General features: G+C 40.6%; 1 protein-coding gene across 2 annotated transcripts; it reads right to left on the reverse strand.

The window, feature by feature from the left end:
• Positions 1-9,253: 9,253 nt before the first annotated feature.
• Positions 9,254-19,713, reverse strand: LOC134079181 (trichohyalin-like). 2 transcript variants are annotated; one of them, XM_062535375.1, is made up of 8 exons: positions 19,601-19,713; positions 19,038-19,364; positions 15,704-15,727; positions 15,354-15,413; positions 13,359-13,766; positions 12,544-12,573; positions 12,351-12,446; positions 9,254-11,370 (listed from the first exon to the last, which is right to left on the reverse strand). In XM_062535375.1, exons 2-8 carry the CDS (start codon positions 19,360-19,362, stop codon positions 9,890-9,892), a joined length of 2,424 nt encoding a protein of 807 aa, XP_062391359.1. In that variant the 5' UTR covers positions 19,363-19,364; positions 19,601-19,713; the 3' UTR covers positions 9,254-9,889. The 2 variants fall into 2 exon arrangements, with proteins under 2 accessions (XP_062391359.1, XP_062391360.1); XM_062535376.1 differs by lacking the exon at positions 19,601-19,713 and having other exon boundaries at positions 15,354-15,408; positions 19,038-19,061.
• Positions 19,714-21,697: the final 1,984 nt, after the last annotated feature.

Raw genomic sequence — 21,697 nt, forward strand, 5'->3', positions numbered from 1 at the left:
CATTGAACTTTTAAACAATCTACTCTGTCTCAGGCTGGCTCTCTTAAGACTAGCCAGTTAAATTGATTACACCTGTATCTGTATCCACTACTCTCAGTAGAGAGCTGTGTCTCTCCATTCTACAAGAATATAAGGCACATTCCATCCAACATTCTATCCATTCATCTTCTTCAGACCATTCACTCATCCACCCATTAAACTGTCTATCAACATCTATTAAACAATCTGTCTAACATCCATTAAACTCTCTGTCTATCAACATTAATTAGACTATCTACATTCAACTTTTAAATTATTTACTCTGTCTCAGGCTTTAAGATATTCTGGCTCTCTTAAGACTAGCCAGTTAAATTGATTACACCTGTGTCAACTATTCTCAGAGAGCTGTATCAGTTGCTGCGTTTACATGAGAGCTTTAATTCAGAATAAAACCAAGTTAAATCGGAATAAAAGTTAATTCCGCTTTAAAAGAGACCATGTAAACCCTTATTCCGCTTGAAAATGATTATTCCGAATTAAACTTAATTCCGATTTAAGTGGTTGGTTTATTCCGATGTTAAAGCGGAATTAACTCCCCTCCTTGATCATGTAAACCTTTATTCCGATTAAAAGTTTATTCCGTTTGTTTGGCGCATGCTCGTACAAGGAGGAAGAAAAAGCGCATGCTCGTTTCATGGTTAATTCGGCTCCGTCTTCTTCCCCCCTTCTCCGACAGTCTTCTCCTCCTCAGCTAGCAAACGTGAAGCTTGACAATATTCTCGAGCAGCTGGCTAAATAGTAGGCCTATTATCAGAGTTACTGTGAAACCCGTTTTCATTATGTTATTGTCCATGCTGTAACGTTAACCCGAGATGACAAAAAAGTTGCTAGCCAGCTAAAGTTTGTTTTCTTCCGGTAGACCTTATTAGGCTACGTTCATGCGCCGCCTGTCCAATCGGAACCCTTCCCGACCCCCAGACGTTCAGCAGAATACAATAAAGCGTAATTAACGTATGTTCCATGTAAACGCCAATTCGGAATTATTATTTCCATGTAAACTCGAAGGAGAATATTTTAATTCCGATCTATTTAATTCTGAATAAACTAATTCAGAATTAAAAACATCATGTAAACGTGGCCACTGTCTCTCTTAACAAGAATATAAGGCACATTCCATCCAACCTTCTATCCATTCATCTTCTTCAGACCATTCACTCATCCACCCATTAAACTGTCAATCAATATCTATTAAACAATCTGCCTATCAACATCCATTAAACATTCTATCTATCAACATTAATTAGACTATCTACATACAACTTTTAAAGTATTTACTGTGGGTCCCTCTCAAGCAGCGTTTATATGTCCTCCCTCGATCCTCGATCCTCAATGATCTACATAAAGAAAGATAGAAGAAGGGCTAGACTATCCCATTGTTGCCGCTCCATCATTCTTTATGTAGATCAGTGAGGAGCGAGAGAGGACGCGTAAACGCTATGAGAAGCACCTTCTGTCTCAGGCTTTAAGCATACAATCTCATTAAGACTACAGATCCTGTTTCACTACTTCCTCTGTCCACAACTGTTTCAAAATAAAGGTCCTCACTGCAATAATACACTATTAAATCATTTAACCATTGAAACTACTCAACTATTGAACTGTTCAACCATTCCAACTGTCAGTTATCATCCACTATGCCTCCAGTCAACTACATGAAACCTCCATGTACCTAGCAACCAACATAGCAACCATTAAAAAGTGTTTATGACCGTTTCCATAGCAACCAACATGATTATACTGCAGTAACTTCTTGTTTCCTGATAGTGGCCACCATGGATACCCTAGCAACAAATGTTTCAAAATAAAAGTCCTCACTAGCAAGTTAGCTAGTTACCATGGTTAGCATAGTTAGCATTGTTAGCATAGTTAGCATTTTTAGCATAACTGCAAAAAATCATCAACTAAGTTAGCTAATTAACCTGGTTAGCATTGTTAGCAAATTTAGCATTGTTAGCATAGTTAGCATTTTTAGCATTACTGCTAGAAATCATCGGTTAAGTTAGCTAATCAACCTGGTTAGCATTGTTAGCATTGCTAGCATAGTAAGCATTTTTAGCGTAACTGCTAGAAATCATTAGCTAAGTTAGCTAATCAACATCTTAACATGAATAGAAATCATTAGTTAAGTTAGAACTGGAACGTTTCATCTTTAAACTGTCTACCTTCACACTATCAACTCTCTGTAAACTATGCAACCACCATGTTTACCCTAGCTACACCTTAGTAACCATATCTACATTATCTATCTATTTTTGCATTTTCATGCACTGGTAATTCCTTGGAATTGCATTTCTAGTTAGGATTCTAAAATTAAAACAATTATTGTTTTGTATTGAATTCAATCTTGTTAACAACATGAAAGTCCTTTTCTTCACGAGTCAGTTTTCAAAAATTGCTATTTTGCAAACGTTAACAGCACATCATCATTTGCACAAAGTGCACAACATTTTACAGCTTAGTATGATCTCTCTGTAATTATGTTTAATTCAAGAGTTTCAATCCCAGCTCTCCCATTTCTGGCAAGTGGTGTCCCATTTCCAAGGGGAATATTTTCACCCCTTTGTCTTGTCCTTGAATTTCCCCTTGGGGATCAATAAAGTATCTATCTATCTATCTATCTATCTATCTATCTATCTATCTTGCCACTTGGTTTTGAGAGACAAGGGGTAAGATGAAGGGGTAAAATAGAGGAATGAGATTGGGCCTTTGGGAGGTGTTGGAAAATGGGCATTAGTGGTGGAGGCACCTATGTCTTTAGGCATTAATGCAAGGCAACCTTTCACAATCCGATGTATTATTTCCCAATGGTTAACTAGCACTGATCCAGTGTCCCCGATAAGCTAATGCACAGTATCTTTAAACTCATCATTGTAAGAGGAGATTTCAGTGTGCATGAACAGAGCAGCTTTCGCAGGAACATTGAAACATAGAAACACATCCAGTCTTTATGCGCACATAATTCAGCTAAAAAACACTGAAGCACTGCTAACTTTTTGGAAGACACTTGCTGTTCAGAATAGACAATACAGCCAATGTTAAGCACCAAGTGGACATGTTTTCAAATCACATACCCAAGACAGTTCTCTGCTGTGTTGTTTGGATCTGTGGTTTAAACTGCATTTTTCTTCCTTTTTTCCTTTTGTCCTGAATTAGAGAAGTAACTGCTCTTTCTGTCGCTGAAACTGTGGAAATAAGAGGCATGGGATGAATGCAACTGACAATGGCCGGGTTTCCCAGATTCCTTAAGAAGCTCTTAAGTGCTAAGTACTTCTTAGGAGCATTCTTAGAACGCTCCTAAGAAGTACTTAGCACTTAAGAGCTTCTTAATGAATCTGCGAAACCCGGCTAATGACTGTACGATAGTATTAATAGATGTATAGACTATAAATAGAATACAGTGCCTAAAGAATGTCATCATACTCATTTGAAATAGTTCCTTTTTTTGTCTTACAGCCTGCAATTAAAACCCATTTTAGCTGTACAACATCAAAATAATGAAAAACAGTTCTGAGAATTATTTTTTTTAAAAATAGTAGCTAGCGTAGATGTCATACTGTATCATGATTTTTCTCCCGCAATCTACTTCCTGAATTTTTGGTCACGAATTTCCGGGACCCCCCGGATCAATAGCACCATCTGCAGGCCGATGGGTGTACAGTCACTAATACATATAAATACATTTATTTTATTGCCCCCCTTGGATGAAATTCCACAAGAGTTGGCATACTCCCAGAGGGTGTCAGGTTAATCATACTCATGAAATTTGGTGCAGTTCATAACATTTCATCTGAAGATAGGGGGTATTAAAGCAATATCATGTTGCATTTTCATTGTGTACTATAGGGGTGCAAATCACAAATGACTGGTTATAAGCTAAGCTGATGCGGGCTCTTGAGACCAACATACCATAAACATTTTGTCATCCTCAGTGCCACAGTTCAGGTAGTTATTTAGGAAAAACGGAATTTTGGGGGGTTTTGGGGGGGCTAATGCTGGGGTTGAATGGCCCCAGGGGACCAAATAAAATGATTCCATAAAGGTCTACTGGGGCTACATGCCAACCAAGTTTCATGTGCACCGGTGTCACGGTGTCCCGAGAATCCTTGACCAAAAATTCAGGAAGTAGATCACAGGAGAAAAAAAAGAAAAGAAAAACATGACATGACAAACATGATATGACCACTACGCTAGCTAGCAGCGGTCATAATTATTTGAAGGAGACCATGTGTCTTTGGTAAATGGACTCCACTGTACATGTTATAAGTAATTTATTGGAGTAGGATTTATATGATAACATAAAGCCCTGAAAATACCAAGATATTTAGCTGACTCCTCCATGTGTGCTCTCTCCTCAGCGGTTGCATTTCTCACCCCTAGTCGAGATACAGAAGATTAATAGACCCACTACACTCTCAAATCAATTCACATGCCAAAATAACACGACAACATGATAACCTGCATTGTTTTGTATTCACATTTTATAAAGTGTCCCAGCTTTATTGGTGTTTGGGTTGTAGATTCAAAGGCTGTTTTAAAGTGGAAAGCAATATACTGCGATGCAATGCAGTCCTACTCAAAGGGCGGACACAGACTCTTTGCCAGACCAAATGGTCAGACCATGATATTAAGGATATGAGAAGAGGGTATGAACTCTGAAGGAAAACCCAAAAGACCATACAGTATGTTTCAGTATGGCAGAGTGAAAACTGAGCATGCAATACTTTTAGTGTTATATTTAGATAGTAAACATGAAGCAACAAAACAGAACATAATCCTTTTCCCTAAATCCTCAGGCGGTACACCAATCTTTGATAAGGAGAATGTAATCTCTGTTATTGCTGACCCACACTTGTATTGGCAACTACACTGTTACATTGTTTTAAACGAAATGACTACCCTGTTAGAGCTAAATGGTATGTGGTATGTTGAAAATGGACGGAAAGCACTTTTCAAACTTGCTATTGTAGAATTAAATCATATCCTAGCTACATACCCCTTTCAAATGAGATGGTACTTACAAGAGCCGCTTGCCATCAGAGAACCTTTCTCTAGTGAAAACAAAAGCAAAGATCATAAAGTCAAGTGGAGACATGCTTCACTTTCATTTGTCTCATATACAGTAACAGTTAAGAGAGTCTATGAAATCATTGGACAAAAGGAGACATTTATTGAAATTTACATTTAGCACTGAGCCTGCATTCAGTAGGCTATAGGCGTATTTTACTTACTTATTTTTAAAGTATGTTCCCAGCATGTCAAATCAGCATTTTCATTCCCATCTTATACAATAAACACCCCACCACCACCTCAATAGATCATCTACTTTCAGTTACTTACCCGTCTCCTCCAGTTTTGCTATGAAAAGCAGAAGTACAAATTTAGACCACGTGAAAGACACAACCTACAGTATGCTGTCTATACTTTTGTGTACTTCTTGTTCCCCAAGAGCATCTGAACTCATTCATTTCACACGGAGCATCAGATCACCATGTCAAAAGCCAACCTGTATTCCTGTTTACCTTTTAAGGTTTTACTTTCGCTTTTTGTATTCCACATTATTACCTTTTCCTGCTGTCAAATTCTGTCAATCTGTCAATTTCTCCTAATTTACTAGTTTCTAGTTAATTAGAGAGAGTAGACTTACAGCAGAGCCGAAGTCTTCCGACTGCTTTGTCTTCTTCACTGATGACCTCACAAGTATATAGCCCAGTATCTCTCGATTTTGCCTTTCTCAATCTCAGAGACACGTCTCCTTTCTTCAGCTCCAAGGTGTTCACACTCACTCTGCCCTCGTAGCCCCTCCCCTTGAATACTCGCCCATTCTCATACAGATAGATACAGTCTGTCCCCTTAAACCACCTGATCTCCATGTATACAGCATTGACTTTTGGAGAGAGGTGACAGCAAAGTGTGACATCATCACCAGGAGAAAATGTTATAAGTTCTTCCATGGTAACCAGATTGAAATCTGTGGGGCAGAATGGAGAGTACTTAATGAACAACAATACACACACACACACTCTCTCTCTCTCCCGCTCTCTTTCTCTCTCTCTCTCTCTGTTTCTCTCACTCTCTCCATGGCACAGGAGCAGACATGTAAGGAGTCTCTTACCTTCACTTTTGTACCCAGCTGCCATTTTTAAATCCTGAAACAAACAGTGAAGATTACCTACCTGAACCAAGTAGGATGCTATAGCCAGATACCCAAAATAATATGTCTCAATCTATGCAATTTAATATTTGTCTATTTTTCCTTTATCTCCCTTTTCTATTTTTTTTTTCGAATCTTCTACTGTACAATATGGTACAGTGTATGAATATATGCCTTGTCTGTCCTCAGTGTCCTGTTTTGATCATTTATATAAATCACTTAGTCCTGGGTTATCAAGTATTCTTTCTTACCTTAAATTAGTGCTTCCCTTGCCTTGTGAATGAAGTTGAGATTCTGCTTAATTATAGCGTACCACAGGCCTGCAGACTAGTCTTTCTTGTGAACAGCTTCCCTTTGATGATACCAAATGTCAAAACAAGAGGAAACGTCTGTGCCTTTAGGACAGTGAGGTAAGGCTTTGCTTTTTTCCAAACCTAATTGGTCAAGACCTGCTGTGACAGCAAAAAAAAAAAGAGTTCCCTGTGCCACAAGGCTTCACTTCTTCATATGCCTGGCATTTTAATTTCCTTATTTTAAACATTGCAATGCAGTACGACAATGCATGTTTACACTTAATCGGTGGAAATGTTTGATGTTTCTCCGAGGTGGACAAAAACATGAACATTTACAATAATTTTGCTTTCCCCAAAACGTTTTAAATATGATTACTTAATTTAATTCTGAGATTATGCCATTTTTAACTGAAGTGAGTGAAGATGCTGTGTGCATCATGATATTGGCTCATCACTATAATTCATTCCTTTTGTATCTTCAGGAATACAGCGCCGAAGCCCTTCGCAATTTCCAGACCACCCAGAGCAGGGTTCACAGCAGACTATTATCAAGTGGGCTACAAGCTGATGATAGATAAATACTATGACAATTTGATGACACTGTAAAGGACAGACTTCATTTCCTGGGTGAACAGTGGGGCATACAAAAGTCGAAACAGAAAGGAGTTAAAGTCTTTATAAATGGCCATGTCAAGACCATGAATCCCTCTGTGACACCAACATAGGACATGTGAAAATGTTTTGAACTTAAATAGCACGCCGTAATAAACGTTGGAAAAAGAAAAGTTTCCTTAATGCTAATAGTAATATATCACACAATGTGTGTTTTAACACATTTTTGTTTAGTTTTGTTTTTTTCCTCAATGATGACTGAACTCAATGAACTTGATTGAAATGTCCCTTAAGTATTCTGCATTACTGAGTGTGGATTATATTTAATCTGCATGTTGTATGTGGTTGTAACTAAGCAGCCAGACAAGCTAAGCTTCCAAAATCAAAGCAATTTTTTGTGAACAAGATTATAAGCATTTTCTTGAACAAGCACAAAAACACAACTGTATGCCCGAAGTAACAGGATGTTACGTATATTCCCCTTTTCAAAATGCTTCCGTTCTTGTAACTAACATACTCGTGACCACTAGGTGTCAGGGATTCTTTACAGACAAAGCTGCATGATTTAACTCGGTCATAAGTAACTCTCATTCCCTAGCTTGGGGCAGCCGTGGTGTACCGGTTAGCGCATCGGGCTTGTAACCGGAGGGTTGCCCCGACCAGTCCACCACGGCTGAAGTGCCCTTGAGCAAGGCACCTAACCCCTCACTGCTCTGGGTTGTGTGATTCACCTCACTGTGTGTTCACTGTGTCCTGTGTGTTCACTAATTCGGTTAAATTGGGTTAAATGCAGAGAACTGAATTTCCCTCACGGGATCAAAAAAGTATATATTCTATTCTATTCTATTCTAGCTGAGTTTGGTGTCTCCACAAAAGGTGATCACGCAATGCTAAAACTTTCACTCAAACCAATTGGAATTGTTTTTATAACTATAGGCTTTTTCCATATTTCCATAAAGGACCATTTGTTATTTATGAACAGGTCCACCAGAGGGTAAAAGAGGTGTCTGGTGTGCAGTATTTTGGCCTAGTGGCCTAAAAGATGAGTACTAAAGAAAGCTAACAAAGAAAATAAAAGCAGCTTAGAAATACAAATGTTGCTTTGTTGTTAGTTTACTTCAGGCCTACATGCAAAAAGGTGCAATTACAACTTAAATGCTACAGTGTCAGTGTAAGTCATACTGCAAGGAATAAAATCATAATCATAAATGAAGAAAAAGAAAGTTAAAGATGATGTAGATGTAACAGGGTTGAATATAACCTAATATAATTCTCTCAAAATTACGATACTACTATGTTATTGCATTTTCTATTTTTATATACACTGGTTTTTGATATGCTGAAAAAGGTTTCTATATGTTGTACCCATTCACACGAGTTTAACGATGAGGCATTGCGGCCGCAATTGTATTTCCACTCTACTCTGCATTTCAATGTTTTGAACACTTGCGCTTCCCGTACTCCAGTCAGAACTTTAGTCTGCTGGAGGTAAGCTGTGCATGGAGAGTGCTCCGTGAATAATTTTGTGTTTTAATAAAATAGCATGTCTGTCTTTCATACTGGTTAGCTAATAAGTATTTGCATAAGTTGCATTAACAGATATCTTTGCAAGTGAAGCTAGAATGTTGTATTTAGACTGTATTTAATCAAGCTATTGTACTTGTATGCTACATCTTTTTGGCGGCAGCCACGTTATGTTGACTAGCTCTGGAGAAAACACTAGCAATCTCTTGACTTCTTTTTACGTTTATACTGTAGATTTGGATGTACGGTCGCAACTCATCTGAAATCAATGGATTTATTGTTTTATGTGTGAATGCAGGTACGTTGGTTATATTGTTATTGAATCAATGTTTGTTGTGTGGTGAGTCGATGTTGTATAGAAAACCAAGAAACTATACGATCACTAGGTGCAAAATGCCCTCTCTGTATGTCATTTTACTTTGCATGCATTTATGTTAGTTTAAAGTTGAACAGGCTATGTATTCTTGTGTCTGTATGCAAGAATAACATAGGTAATGCTGGCAGTCAGAACTTTAGTCTGCTGGAGATTTGGATGTACGGTCGCAACTCATCTGAAATCAATGGATTTATTGTTTTATATGTGAATGCAGTGAGGGAAATAAAGACACCAAGAAGAATTCCTGTGTTTGGCCATTTTAATCATCACAACCGACGCCTGAGAACGAGGGTCGTTACACTGGTGCCGTGACCCGGATCGGGAGTGAGGTTTAGGGGGGTGAGTGTAACGGGTGCTAGCTGGTTAGCTATGCTGTAGAACGTTAGTAAACCTCACTCCCCGACGCTTCAAGAGCGCTGCTGGCAGTAGCCTGGGCTTTTAGCTGGATTGTTAGCGCGCTCGACTCCCGATCCGTGGTGCTGCTGTCTCGCGGGTTCGAGTCCGGGCGTGTGCAGGGCTGGACCGCGGTGGTTCCACACAACGCAGGTTACATAGACATGATTTTCATTCAACTGGCTCTCTATCGTCCAGCAGTAAGCATATCAGGCAGATGGTGAAGGTAGTGGGGAAAACAATGTGGCTCAATAACGGCTACGACTTCTCACGGATCTGGCACCCACTACTGACTGATCGTTGTTGACCTCCGGGGTGTAGAGCACTTTAGCAATTGACAACAAACAGTCATGAGAACAATGTGCTTCCATATTCACTCATATCTCAATTGTATAGGCATACAGTATATCTCCAGGTGATGTGCACTTCGGACTTGTGGCTTGATTTCATCTCAGCAAGTCCATCGTCATGTTGGTGCTCTCACTCTAAGGATTCTAATTCTCAGTCGCTCTCACACACTTCACTCAGCAGAGACTGTGTGTGGCTCAGATTGTTGACGTCCTGCCTCAGCTTCTCCACCTCTCTGTTCATCTTTACAGTAATCTGTTTCAGTTGCTCGTTCTCTGTTAGACTTCTCTCTCTCCTAGGTTTGAGTCTCATTCTCTCCATTTCTCTGTCTTTTTCCTCCAATATCTGTTTCATTCTCTCCATCTCTCTCTTTTGCTCTTGTAAAAGTATGTCTACCTCATTTGTTCTTTTCTGCTCATTTTCCTCTCTATGTGACCGTTTCTCCAACGTTGCAACCCTCTCTCTGAGCTCCCAAAGCACGATCACATCAGTACTCTGCTCTTTAAGTCTGTTGAATTCCGCTTCCATCTTTAGTTGGATGATGCGATTATGTCTTTGCCAGGCTGTTAGGATGATCTTCATGAGGTTTATTTCTGCTTCAGTACTGGCCTCTCTCTCATATCTCTCTCTCAACTCTTCAATCTCCTCTTTGTGTCTGTCCTTCATCTCTTGCCTGTCCTTCTCCCACTTTTCTGTCAAACTGTTTAGTTTAATCTCCATCTCCTCTCTCAGTGAAATCTCATGCTTTAATTTTCTCTCCACCTCTCCTTTATTCTCCTCATTATTTTCATCTGTCATCTTTCTCTCCAGTTCTGTTGCTCTTAGATCAATCTTTCTCATTTCAACTTTATGCTGCTGAATCTCTCCCTCCATCTTTCTCAGAGACTGGATGCGTTCATCAAGTTCCTTTCTCTTCTGTCTCTCCTCTATTAGTTCCCTCTCCTCCACCTCTTGCTCTTTCTGCATCCGTTTCTCTATTTCTTTGAGCTGTTTCTCTGCCTCCTGGTAAATCACCCTGCTGTAGAATCTCTCTCTGTTTCCTGACACCATCTCTTCTATCTTCTCTAGCAGCTGTGTGATCTGTGTGTCATCAGGTGTGTCCTTAACGTTGAGAAGGTGACACCTGTTCCCACATTTCTCTACCAGCTGCTGGAGCTCCTGGCTCCCTGTCTGGAGCAACTCCTCCACACTCCTCTCTCTCAGCCCCTCAGCATGGGTGAAGAGGATCAGTGTGTGTCCCCAACAGCTCTCCCCAAAAATATCCTCCATCTTCTCCAGAATCCTCTTCTCCTCCTCTTCAGACGACTCCACTGGAATCACCAGGAGGAAGGCGTGAGGTCCTGGAGCAGACAGACGGACACAAAGCCCCACTTCCTGTCTCATGTCCTTCTCAGAGAGTCCACTGCAGAACCAGTCTGTAGTGTCCACCACGGTCACCCGTCTCCCAGCCACCTGCCCCTGTCTGCTCTCACTGTGCTGGGTCTCTGTGGATGTGTGTGTGAGTGTGTGTGTGCCCAGGATGGTGTTTCCAGCTGCCCTCTTCCCAGCTGCACTCCCCCCCAGCAGCACCAGCCTCAGCTCAGACACAGCAGTTCGAGACACTCGGGGGGCTGGACCAGGGCTCTCTCCTCCAACTGCAAACACAGATAAAACATAACAGTTAATGTGCAAGCTTTAACCTGTTAAAGGGATAATCCGGAGTGAAATGCACTTTAGATCAATTTTTCGGACTATTGGGAGTACACACGTTGAGTTGACACCAAAATCATGTCATTCGGATGTATTTTGAGAAAGTTTACACTTACGTGGTAGTGAGTAGAGGGTCCCTAAAGCCAAACCGAAGTATCCCCACGTCTTTATGTGGTCGGATAGAGAGTCCAGAATGAATTTAATCGAGTCAGTACCTTTCCGGATATGTCACTGCTGCAGCTAGCAACGCGTTAACAACATTTTAATAACATTTCTGGAAAGGTACGGACTCGATTAAATTCACTTCATACTTCGGTTTGGCTTTAGGGGCCCTCTACTCACTACCACGTAAGTGTAGTGTTGGTTGGAACAGTAGAAGAGGTATAAAAATAGCGTTTTGTAGCGGCGAAAGGACTTGCCCCGGTCACTTCCAGGCTAACGAGTTTTGGCTAAAAACGGTGAACTCGAACATTCTCAAAATACATCCGAATGACATGATTTTGGTGTCAACTCAACGTATGTACTCCCAATAGTCCGAAAAATTGATCTAAAGTGCATTTCACTCCGGATTATCCCTTTAACATGAGCACCGAAATAAAAATTAGGTCAGGTAATGCAGCTGCCATGCACTCACCATCCATCCAATGCAAAATGAACATCATTCATATAAGAGCAAACCATATGCGCACACACACACACAATGTGACGGTTTGTTTTTGCTTTTTTAGCCTACAATTGGACCATGTACCATGAAGTCAATGATTGAGAGCTGTCATTAGGAAATGACTGCAGGTCCACATGATTCTGAATGAGATTGAGGATGACAGCAGTTACTGGTCTCATGGTTCGACCTGTCCTCCGCAGTTTTTGTGAATTGTAAACTGTATAAAATGCATTATTCGTTATGTGGTAAAAACATACATACAGCTAAGAGGTTCAACCATGCTCCAACTTTTCCAAATGTGACCTTGATCAAGGATCCCAGCACAGAGAGAGACTGGTTCGGAGCGCCATCCTGTTACTGCAGAAATACGCAGTTCAGAGTGAGCCACTGTAGAATATATATCCATGTGATAATAATGTAGTTCATTATTTATCACTTGATGTCATATACTCACCAGCAGGGGGCAGTAAGTGATTTCCTCTGACTGACACCAAACACCATTCACCAGATATGAGAACAAGACAGAGAGAGGACAAAAACAGTAGTGAAGGTTTAACCAAAGATCCTTAAGGCGGAGCAAGATACGTCGTCGTAATTCATGTCTATGGGCGCAAAACGGGGAGCAGAAGCAGAGCAGAAGCAGCAACTGAAGTCTATGGACATAGATCAGAATTTCATATATATGCTAAGATCTTGGTTCTCTAGAGTTAGGAATGTGAATTTTGGGCACGGTTTCATGACCCTCAACCCCTTCTGACCACTTCAGGTACATTTTTAGCATTTTTGAGCATTCCAGTCTGGAGAAAATCAACTTTATATCAGGTGTGCCCCTCTTGTTAATACTGCTGATGTTGGCCGGTTGCTACGTACGTCGTACGCTCTGCCTTGACAAAACATTAGCCAGCCAGCTGAACCAAATCCTGATTTGTGCTAACGATGATCAGATGGCGCTGGGGTAACTTAATGAGAGCAGCGACATATTTCCATTATTCCATTGATGTTTTTATTTAATTCCTTGAAAGTGTACATGCTTTGTGTGTGTTATTTTCCATATTAGAATTAATAAATGTAGAAGGCTTGCAAGAGCAGCAAGATTATTTTGGATAGCAATTGCTATTTCCTCTCTCTCTCCTTTTACATTTAAGGTTTACATGACCAGAGAGAGTATGTTAGGCAAACCACTCTGCATGCTTTAACATGTCGACAGCCGGGTATCATGTTTGTAACTCGTTAATTTGAAAGAAAAATGTAATTTGATCTCACACTCACCTTTCACATCCATCTCCTTCAATTTTACATTGATCTCTTCTAGTTGTTTGTCTTTCTTCTCCAGCTGTTTGTTTCTCTCCTCCAGCTCCTTCTCATGTTCTTGCAGTTGGGTTCTCAGGTCCTGTAGTTGGCTGTTCTTGCCCTGCAGTTCCTTCTCCAGGTACTGCACCTGTCGCTTACGGTTCTCCACTTCACTAGCCATATACTGTCTTAGCATCTCTCTCTCTCTCTCTTGTTTAGTCATGTGTTCTTTGATTTGATTGAATTCTTTCATCATTTCTTCCAGTTGGTTTGTGTTATTTTTTTTATTCACAGAGTCTGTTCTTTTGCTGAACATCCCCTCTTGATGTTCATTGTCCTCCATCTTTTTGCTATTCAGTCGTTTTTCCAATTCCTCTCTCTGACAGACTTGAAAACAAAGACGTATAGCCATTCTCAGCACTCTGACCTTTGAGTTAGTCAAACATTTCAGGGAAGGCGAATTTCAAATAGCGTGTTCAAATAGTAAGAGGAGACTTTCCTCAAGTCTTGTGAGACCATTTTGACTTGAATATGAGTTTGCTTTATTCTAAGATGTCTTAAATTTGCTTTTAACATACTTCATAGTTTTCTGACAACAACATCAACTAGATTTTTTATTTAAAGGAGAATAGCTTCTCATGGTCCCAAAGTACTGTTGATACAATAAGTGAAAACAATTGGTTTTACCTAGCTTTAATTGCTGGAGCCAAAAGCTAGAGCTGCATTCTGGGGGCATGTTCATCAGCGTAGCACTGCAGCTGCCTGGAAGCTCTAGCTGTTGGCTGTAGAAACTCGAGCTAGGATTGTTTTTGTTTGTTTTCGTATCAACAGTACTTAGTGACCTTAAAGGGATAGTTCGGATTTTAAGACACGAAGTTGTATGGGTTCCCTGTCAGCAACGTAGTGCATCAGCACTGACTTACCCCCGACAGCGTCCTGTGAGCCGAGATCCAGCCGGTTTTAGATCGTTTTTGATGCTGAAGAAAGTAGTCCGGCAAGTTTCTGGGGTCACGAAAGTAAAGTGTTTTTTTTCTCAAAACCATATGCGTTCAAGAGAGTGATATATTTGCACCACAAAAACGTTGTCCAGGAAAAATTCAAACCTCGTTATCACTTACTTATTTTTCGCGATTCCTATCACTGCGCGCTACTGACAGCTGGACAACGTTTTTGTGGTGCAAATGTAACCTGCGTTGTGTGGAACCACCGCGGTCCAGCCCTGCACACGCCCGGACTCGAACCCGCGAGACAGCAGCACCTCGGATCGGGAGTCGAGCGCGCTAACAATCCAGCTAAAAGCCCAGGCTACTAGCTTTCATGCCAGCAGCGCTCTTGAAGCGTCGGGGAGTGAGGTTTACTAACGTTCCACAGCATAGCTAACCAGCTAGCACCCGTTACACTCACCCCCCAAACCTCACTCCCGATCCGGGTCACGGCACCAATGTAACCTGCGTTGTGTGGAACCACCGCGGTCCAGCCCTGCACACGCCCGGACTCGAACCCGCGAGACAGCAGCACCTCGGATCGGGAGTCGAGCGCGCTAACAATCCAGCTAAAAGCCCAGGCTACTAGCTTTCATGCCAGCAGCGCTCTTGAAGCGTCGGGGAGTGAGGTTTACTAACGTTCCACAGCATAGCTAACCAGCTAGCACCCGTTACACAAATATATCACTCTGTTGAACGCATATGGTTTTGAGAAGAAAAACACTTTACTTTCGTGACCCCAGAAACTTGCTGAAGAAAATAGTCCGGCATCAAAAACGATCAAAAACCGGCTGGATCTCGGCTCACAGGACGCTGTCGGGGGTAAGTCAGTGCTGATGCACTACGTTGCTGACAGGGAACCCATACAACTTCGTGTCTTAAAATCCGAACTATCCCTTTAAGAAACAGATATCTATGTGAAAAATTACCAGAATTCCCCTTTAATATAAGATGAATGAAAAGCAGTTTTTGCACACTCCTCTGTACTTACCAAGAGCTCTCACAGATTCATCCATTTTTAACCTGATCGAATCAGTTGTGGTGCTCTGCTCTGCAACAAAACACACAGACGCACGCACACACACACACACACACACACACACACACACACACACACATTTCCAAGGTCCCATCAAAGTGCTAATCAAGACCACACAGAAAGAAGAGTAAGCATGTGAAGTAAAAGTAACTGCATTTCTGAATTGTACACAATTTGCAATAAGAATGTGTGGTGTGTGTGTGTGCGTGTGTGTGTGTGTGTGTGTGTGTGTGTGTGTGTGTGTGTGTGTGTGTGTGTGTGTGGTTTCTGTAACGATATAATGTCATATCTTTGTATCTTACTATTGTAGATCACTCCTCTTCTTCCTTAAAAACAAAAAATGAGAAAGCAAAGAGATGATCATTAAATTATTAATTAAATGGACACGCTACGGTTTTATATATTTAAATATATATATATATATATATATATATATATATATATATATATATATATATTAATATATAAAATATGATATATATTTAATATATATATTAATATATATATATGTGACCATTCATAGCGAAATCAGTCGTTTTGCGCACAACGTTATTTTGAGAAAATCAACAATAACAAACTTCCGGGTTAAAATGTTGAATTTCACGTTTTCGCCTAATTCGACTGTATACAGTCTACAGTGTCATATCGTGAACGCATTTCACGGAAAAACATATGTTTTGACTGTTAAACCCGGCGAAGATTCAACACATTTGCTGTCATTCCTGTTGTGCACGCGCCGCTTAAAAAGGTGATTTCTCCTCTTCTGGCATATCGTGACAGGAGAACCATGTCAACTTTGGATGCTGTTATCTTAGCGATAGTTTGTGTAATACCCTCGATATACATATCGTTGGAAAGCTTAGTTTATGGCCGTTCACGTGAGCACAATAACTTAATTTAATTAATTTGACCGAAACGACTGGTTCCGCTTTACAGGGTCACATATCATATATAGTATATAATATATATATATATATATATATATATATATATATATATTAAATTGGGTTATCTCCCTCAACAATGGAATTCTCTTCTCTGATTGGCTGATGGGGTGGCCATTAACTTCGTATAACCTGCTACCTTTGAAGTAGTTCCCGTATCACACTTGAATATTAATTCGCCAAACTCGTTGCGAAGTTTAAATGAACTGTCACGTTGCATCCAAGCTGAAATACAGACGTGCAGAACCATAGTAACATTGTAGCATATGACGGAGGTGGATTGTAGCTAGTTTGATGCCATGTAGGCTATAAAAGTAGCGATCTTTCAAAGTTAAAGTTAATCAGAATCCTGGGATATGCCCGCTTGACAACGGGAGAAATAGAACTAACGACTGGCTTTTGGCCGTAGCAACCAGCCATTTAGAACTAACGACTGGCTTTTGGCCATAGCAACCATCCATTTAGAACTAGTAACGGCAGTTTTGTCCTGCAAGTAGAAAGTTGATATGTGGCGGAAAGTAGTCCCACAGTCAAGACAGTTTTAGCGATGTTTACGGACGCAACGGTGGAATAAAACTATGTTCTAAATATACAGGTTATGAATACAAACGGGAGATAAGCGGGATAACGGCCTTCGAGGTCGACCGGTTCGATGGAAATAATGGCACAGCGGAGGTAACTCCGTCTCCGTGCTTCGCATGTCGCCGGAGTTCTAGACCTCCACCTAGCCATTATTTCCATCGAACCGGTCACCTCGTCGGCCGTTATCCCTTACTTATTCACCGTCTCCCCTGAGGCCGGTTTCACTAAGATAGACTGTGACTATAACTAATGGTGCATTCCAGACAGCATTTAAACTAGTGGGATGTGGGATTTATCCTACCTCCAACTACGAAAGATGCACTGGAACGCCTGTCGAAGTGGGAGCTCCTACTTGTGAACTCGTAGGAGCTCAACCTGCCCCGACCTCAAAAAAATGAAGTGGGAGGATTATGGCGGCGCCCATGGAGACATGCTCCGTGAGAGGTAACTTCAAGGAATACGCTATAAACTTCAGGGTAGGGTTGTTTTAGACACAGTAATTAACTTGTTCTTCATATTATGACTTAAAATTCTGTCAACAAAGAATACAACGTATTGTGAAAGTAACGTTATAACGTTATACAGATAGCCTAGCCGAATATGCTAACGTTACGACGGTATGCTAACGTTACGGCGGTCACCCATGTTTTCTAAACCTCCCACTCCAAAATGCTTGGAACGCTTTGAAGTGGGAGGTAGAACCTTTCAGGTAGGGTAGGTCCCACCTCCCACTCGTTTGGATGACGTCTGGAATGCAGCATTAGACTAAGGGTATAGTCAGACTTAGCATAGACGTCTAAATAATAGTGTTGTACAAAGCAGTTGAGACACCGACTATCCTAAGTAGGACTAGATGCAAAGAATTGTGGGTAATCTGGGTATTTTAAGACTCTTTTCAAAACAAAAAACATGGCCGACCGAGTGGACACTAACCACGTAGCTTTTGCTCACTCAGAAAAACTGTGCATTTTGGAGGAGTTTAACACGTATAAAGACTTTTTTTGTGTCATGCATAGTGGCTAGTGTGGTTATCGTTGCTGGCTAACGTAATAGATAAATATTTTGCTCCCGTCTTGTCCTACCCATGTTCTATCCCACTTTACCTATGGAGGCAGCGTAACGTTAGCTGGCTAGGAAGCTACGTTACTTCCACCAACCTACCAGTCCGCATGCTCTTTTAATGTGTGCATAACACTTTTGAGGTCATTTACATTTTATTCGTAGGCAGGAACATACATTGTTGCCTTAATCTAGCCAGGTTAGTATAAAGCAGACGCTGTTGACTCGAAGCCCTACATTCGCTAGCCATGCTAGCCTGCTTTCAAATGGATAAGATGACGTAGGCCTAATTTAGCACCTTTTCTGTTGTTATCATGGTGATATAGCCCTTTAGACCCACGTTAGCCTGGGGGTGAGGTGTCTATATTTTTAAGTCTAAAATTAGATAGTCTTAACTTTTGTGAAACTGGCTTACTTGCATTAGACTGATCTATAAAGAAACATAAGACCTATCTAAGCCATAGACCAGTCTAAACTACCTTAGTGAAACCGGCCACTGGAGTTAGATAAGTGGGCGAAAGTATTCGTCTCTCAGCTTATGCATTGTCTTAGTCTGGCAGCGCCACCGATAGCTTAGCTTAGCATAGTGAATAAAATCTGTCACCAAATAGCATGGTGTGAGTATCTGTGAGAATCTGAATTTGCATTTGTAGTTGTTGTGAATATGTAGGCCACACAAAGTAATAAGGGATTTCCTTTTATGCTCACTTTTCCTCATGACTTGCTGTCGGGCAATTAAGGACTCCATTTGCTATGCTAAGCTAAGCTAAGCTAGTGATGCCGGACTAAAACAATGCATGTATTGAGACAAACATGCTTTTGTCTATATGGAGTTATCTATGTGAGAATAACCCAATGGTGGTGTGATCCTTTAACTGGGCAAGATTTTAATTATCTGTATTATTGCATCACATCTGTACAATTCTGTCAATTCATGTTGCTGTATTTTGATGAGTTTTTTTTTTGAGAATGGCAGCTTTAAAGAGAACCTCTCATTCACGTGGATAACAGCACTAAGCTCATAGCTCAGATATGAATGAAAAACACTCACCATCACAGCGCAGTTCTATATGTGTCCCCACCATGAGTCCTCCACTGATGACCTGGCATCCGTATCGTCCCGTATCAGACTCTCTGCTCTCCCTCAGTCTGAGAGACACGTCTCCTCTCTGCAGTTTCTGAGTGTTCAGACTCACTCTGCCCTCATAGTCCTCCCTCACTGTTACGTGGCCGTTCTCATACAGGTAGATACAGTCAGTCCCCCTGAACCACCTGATCGCCATGGTAATAGCACTGGTTTCAGGAGAGAGGTGACCGGATAGTGTGATGTCATCACCAGTTGTGAACTCATTTTTATTGACTGTAGCCAATTCCATTCCTGATGGAAACAAAAAAAACAACAATGCTGTTTTTAAGGACAAGGCTTGCTAAGCAACAGTCCACAGGGAGCAAAAGCAGACAATGTCCAATGGAAACAAAAACCAACATGACTGTTTTAACTGCCTTGTGTTTTACCCTACATTAGTCTAATAAAAGTACATATTTGCTAAATAAACATCTCATTCATCATGTGTTCTGAATTTGTACATTTATTAACTGATTTTTCTTACTTACTGTTCAGTCTGATTCAGTTTCAGCTTTAATAGGCTATGTGTTGTCCATAGACTGTATATAAAAGTGTTGTCACATCGCACCACAGACTTCTCACAGGACACTCCTCTAGTAATCCAACTGGAGGCAATCTGAACACTCTTCTTCTCTGATTTAGTATTTCACTTCCTCATCGGTGCCTCCCTTGGGGTGGATCTAAACAACACCGTTGCATCTGATAAGTCACCTAACACACCATTCCACACTCATTACTCAATCGTTATCTACTCTCTCTTTCACCATTGGTTTCATGTTGTTTTTTTCCATTGACCGCTTAATGATTTAAGAAGGAAAACATACTTGGAAATGTATTGTATGTATGTATACAGTATGTACTACTATATTTCTAGTCAAGTGCAATGTGATTAAATATAACATGCTGTGCATTGACAGAACATGATATAGTGTACAGTGCAGTATAGACAGTATGATATAGTTAGTTTACAGAAGGTGGTTTACAGTAATATAAATTAAATACAAATACGTGCAGTGTATTACAGCAGTAATCCTGTAAGAGCAGACTATAAATATGGCTATGTTGCATGAACATAGTGAATGAAGTTGTTATTCTTCTTAGATCGAGCGTCAACATACCAAACGCAAGGGCTGTTCATGGTGCAAACTGGACACTCCGGTTAGAAACTGGCTTGTGATAAGCCCGACTGATACAAAACAAAGAAACAAATACCAACTACAAAAGCACTCAGAGAGTGCAGACCTCCGTCTGTATTGTTCTTCCTTGGTTATCATACATTTGAACCTAAACTATTCAGATAGCCTTCAATGGCCATACCATGCTTAAAACATTGACATTAACATAACCGCCTCCTGAATCCATCTGGTGATATGGATCGCTCCCAAAATGTAATCGTTTCTTCCTTGAGTCATTTCAGACCTTCCCTGAAAATTCCATTGAAATCCATCCATTAGTTATCTTGCTAACAAACAGACAGACAAACAGATAAACAGACAAACATAAACCAACCCCGATGAAAACATAACCTCCTTGATGGAGGTAATTAATAATCACACACATTATGCCCAGCAGAAGGAAAGCATGCCAAGTTTCAGTTGTGCACATCTGTGTTAAGCGTATTCTGCCGTTCCATGTTCTGACACACCCACATCGCGCAAGTTTGAAATCAAAGCGCCCTTATGAAAGAGGCGTGATTTATTGAAAAAAAGGACCAGACTGATCCATCACCTCCTTAATTTAGGTTGATATGAAAACATGGAGTGTGGACTTTCTCGTTGACCTTCTGAATTCCATTTAGATCCAGAAAGAACAACAACCAGTCTTTGATTTGGAAAACGTAAGCAAGGTGAACTGAATAAAGAACGGTCTACAGTAAAATGGTGTGTCATCACATACTGTAGTCTAACAAAGAAATTACTTCACTTCACGAAATATCAATTTTGCTTTTGAAGAGAAACTTTGCAGGATTGGTGAGTTTGGTTTCGCTTTTCGTTTTTTGCTCATTTTATGCTTGCATGTTTCTCTGCAGAGCTTCCCCTACAGCTTTAGCGTGTATATTTTTTATATATAAAATATACAGTATATAAATTGCAAGCGTGGTTCTTTTCGTTCCTTACGCATCTCAGACTTCCAGATGTAAACATCTAGTTGCAGTTCGTTTTCATCTAGTTTGCAGTTTGTTTCCATATTTGCTCATGTTGTGAATGTTTGCAGCGTTTTCTGAGTTTGCAGGGTTGCATATGTTTTTGAATATGCATGTGTTGTGACCCTGAGGTTGCATATGCTTTTGACTATGCATGTGTTGTGACCCTTCTCGGCCACTGTAAAATACACTACACATGTGCGTGAAGAGTTTTATGTCCAAGACATTCCATGTTTTCAACTCTTTAACTTTCTAATCCACCGCGATTCACTGTTGCACAGTGCTAGGACGCCTGAAAACTTCCGTACTATAGACGTGAGGTTCGAGTGTAGCCACCGATCATGTTCAAATTTATAAATGCCTTGCTTTGCGTGGAAAAAAGTGTACGCCTGTTTTAGGTCATACGCACGTTTCATAAATGAGGGCCAGTATGTTATATGAA

The sequence above is a fragment of the Sardina pilchardus genome, chromosome 4 (genome assembly GCF_963854185.1).
Source record: "Sardina pilchardus chromosome 4, fSarPil1.1, whole genome shotgun sequence".
In the NCBI taxonomy this organism is placed as follows: domain Eukaryota; kingdom Metazoa; phylum Chordata; class Actinopteri; order Clupeiformes; family Clupeidae; genus Sardina; species Sardina pilchardus.

Excerpts from the sequence above, each read along its gene's own strand:
- LOC134079181 (XM_062535375.1), bottom strand. The coding sequence starts at position 19,362 with ATGGAATTGGCTACAGTCAATAAAAATGAGTTCACAACTGGTGATGAC. Across the intron at positions 13,767-15,353 it reads TGAATCTGTGAGAGCTCTTG|TCTGTCAGAGAGAGGAATTG; the intron begins GTAAGTACAGAG and ends TTTGTTTTCAAG. Across the intron at positions 12,574-13,358 it reads GAAGGAGATGGATGTGAAAG|TCAGAGGAAATCACTTACTG; the intron begins GTGAGTGTGAGA and ends GTTTGGTGTCAG.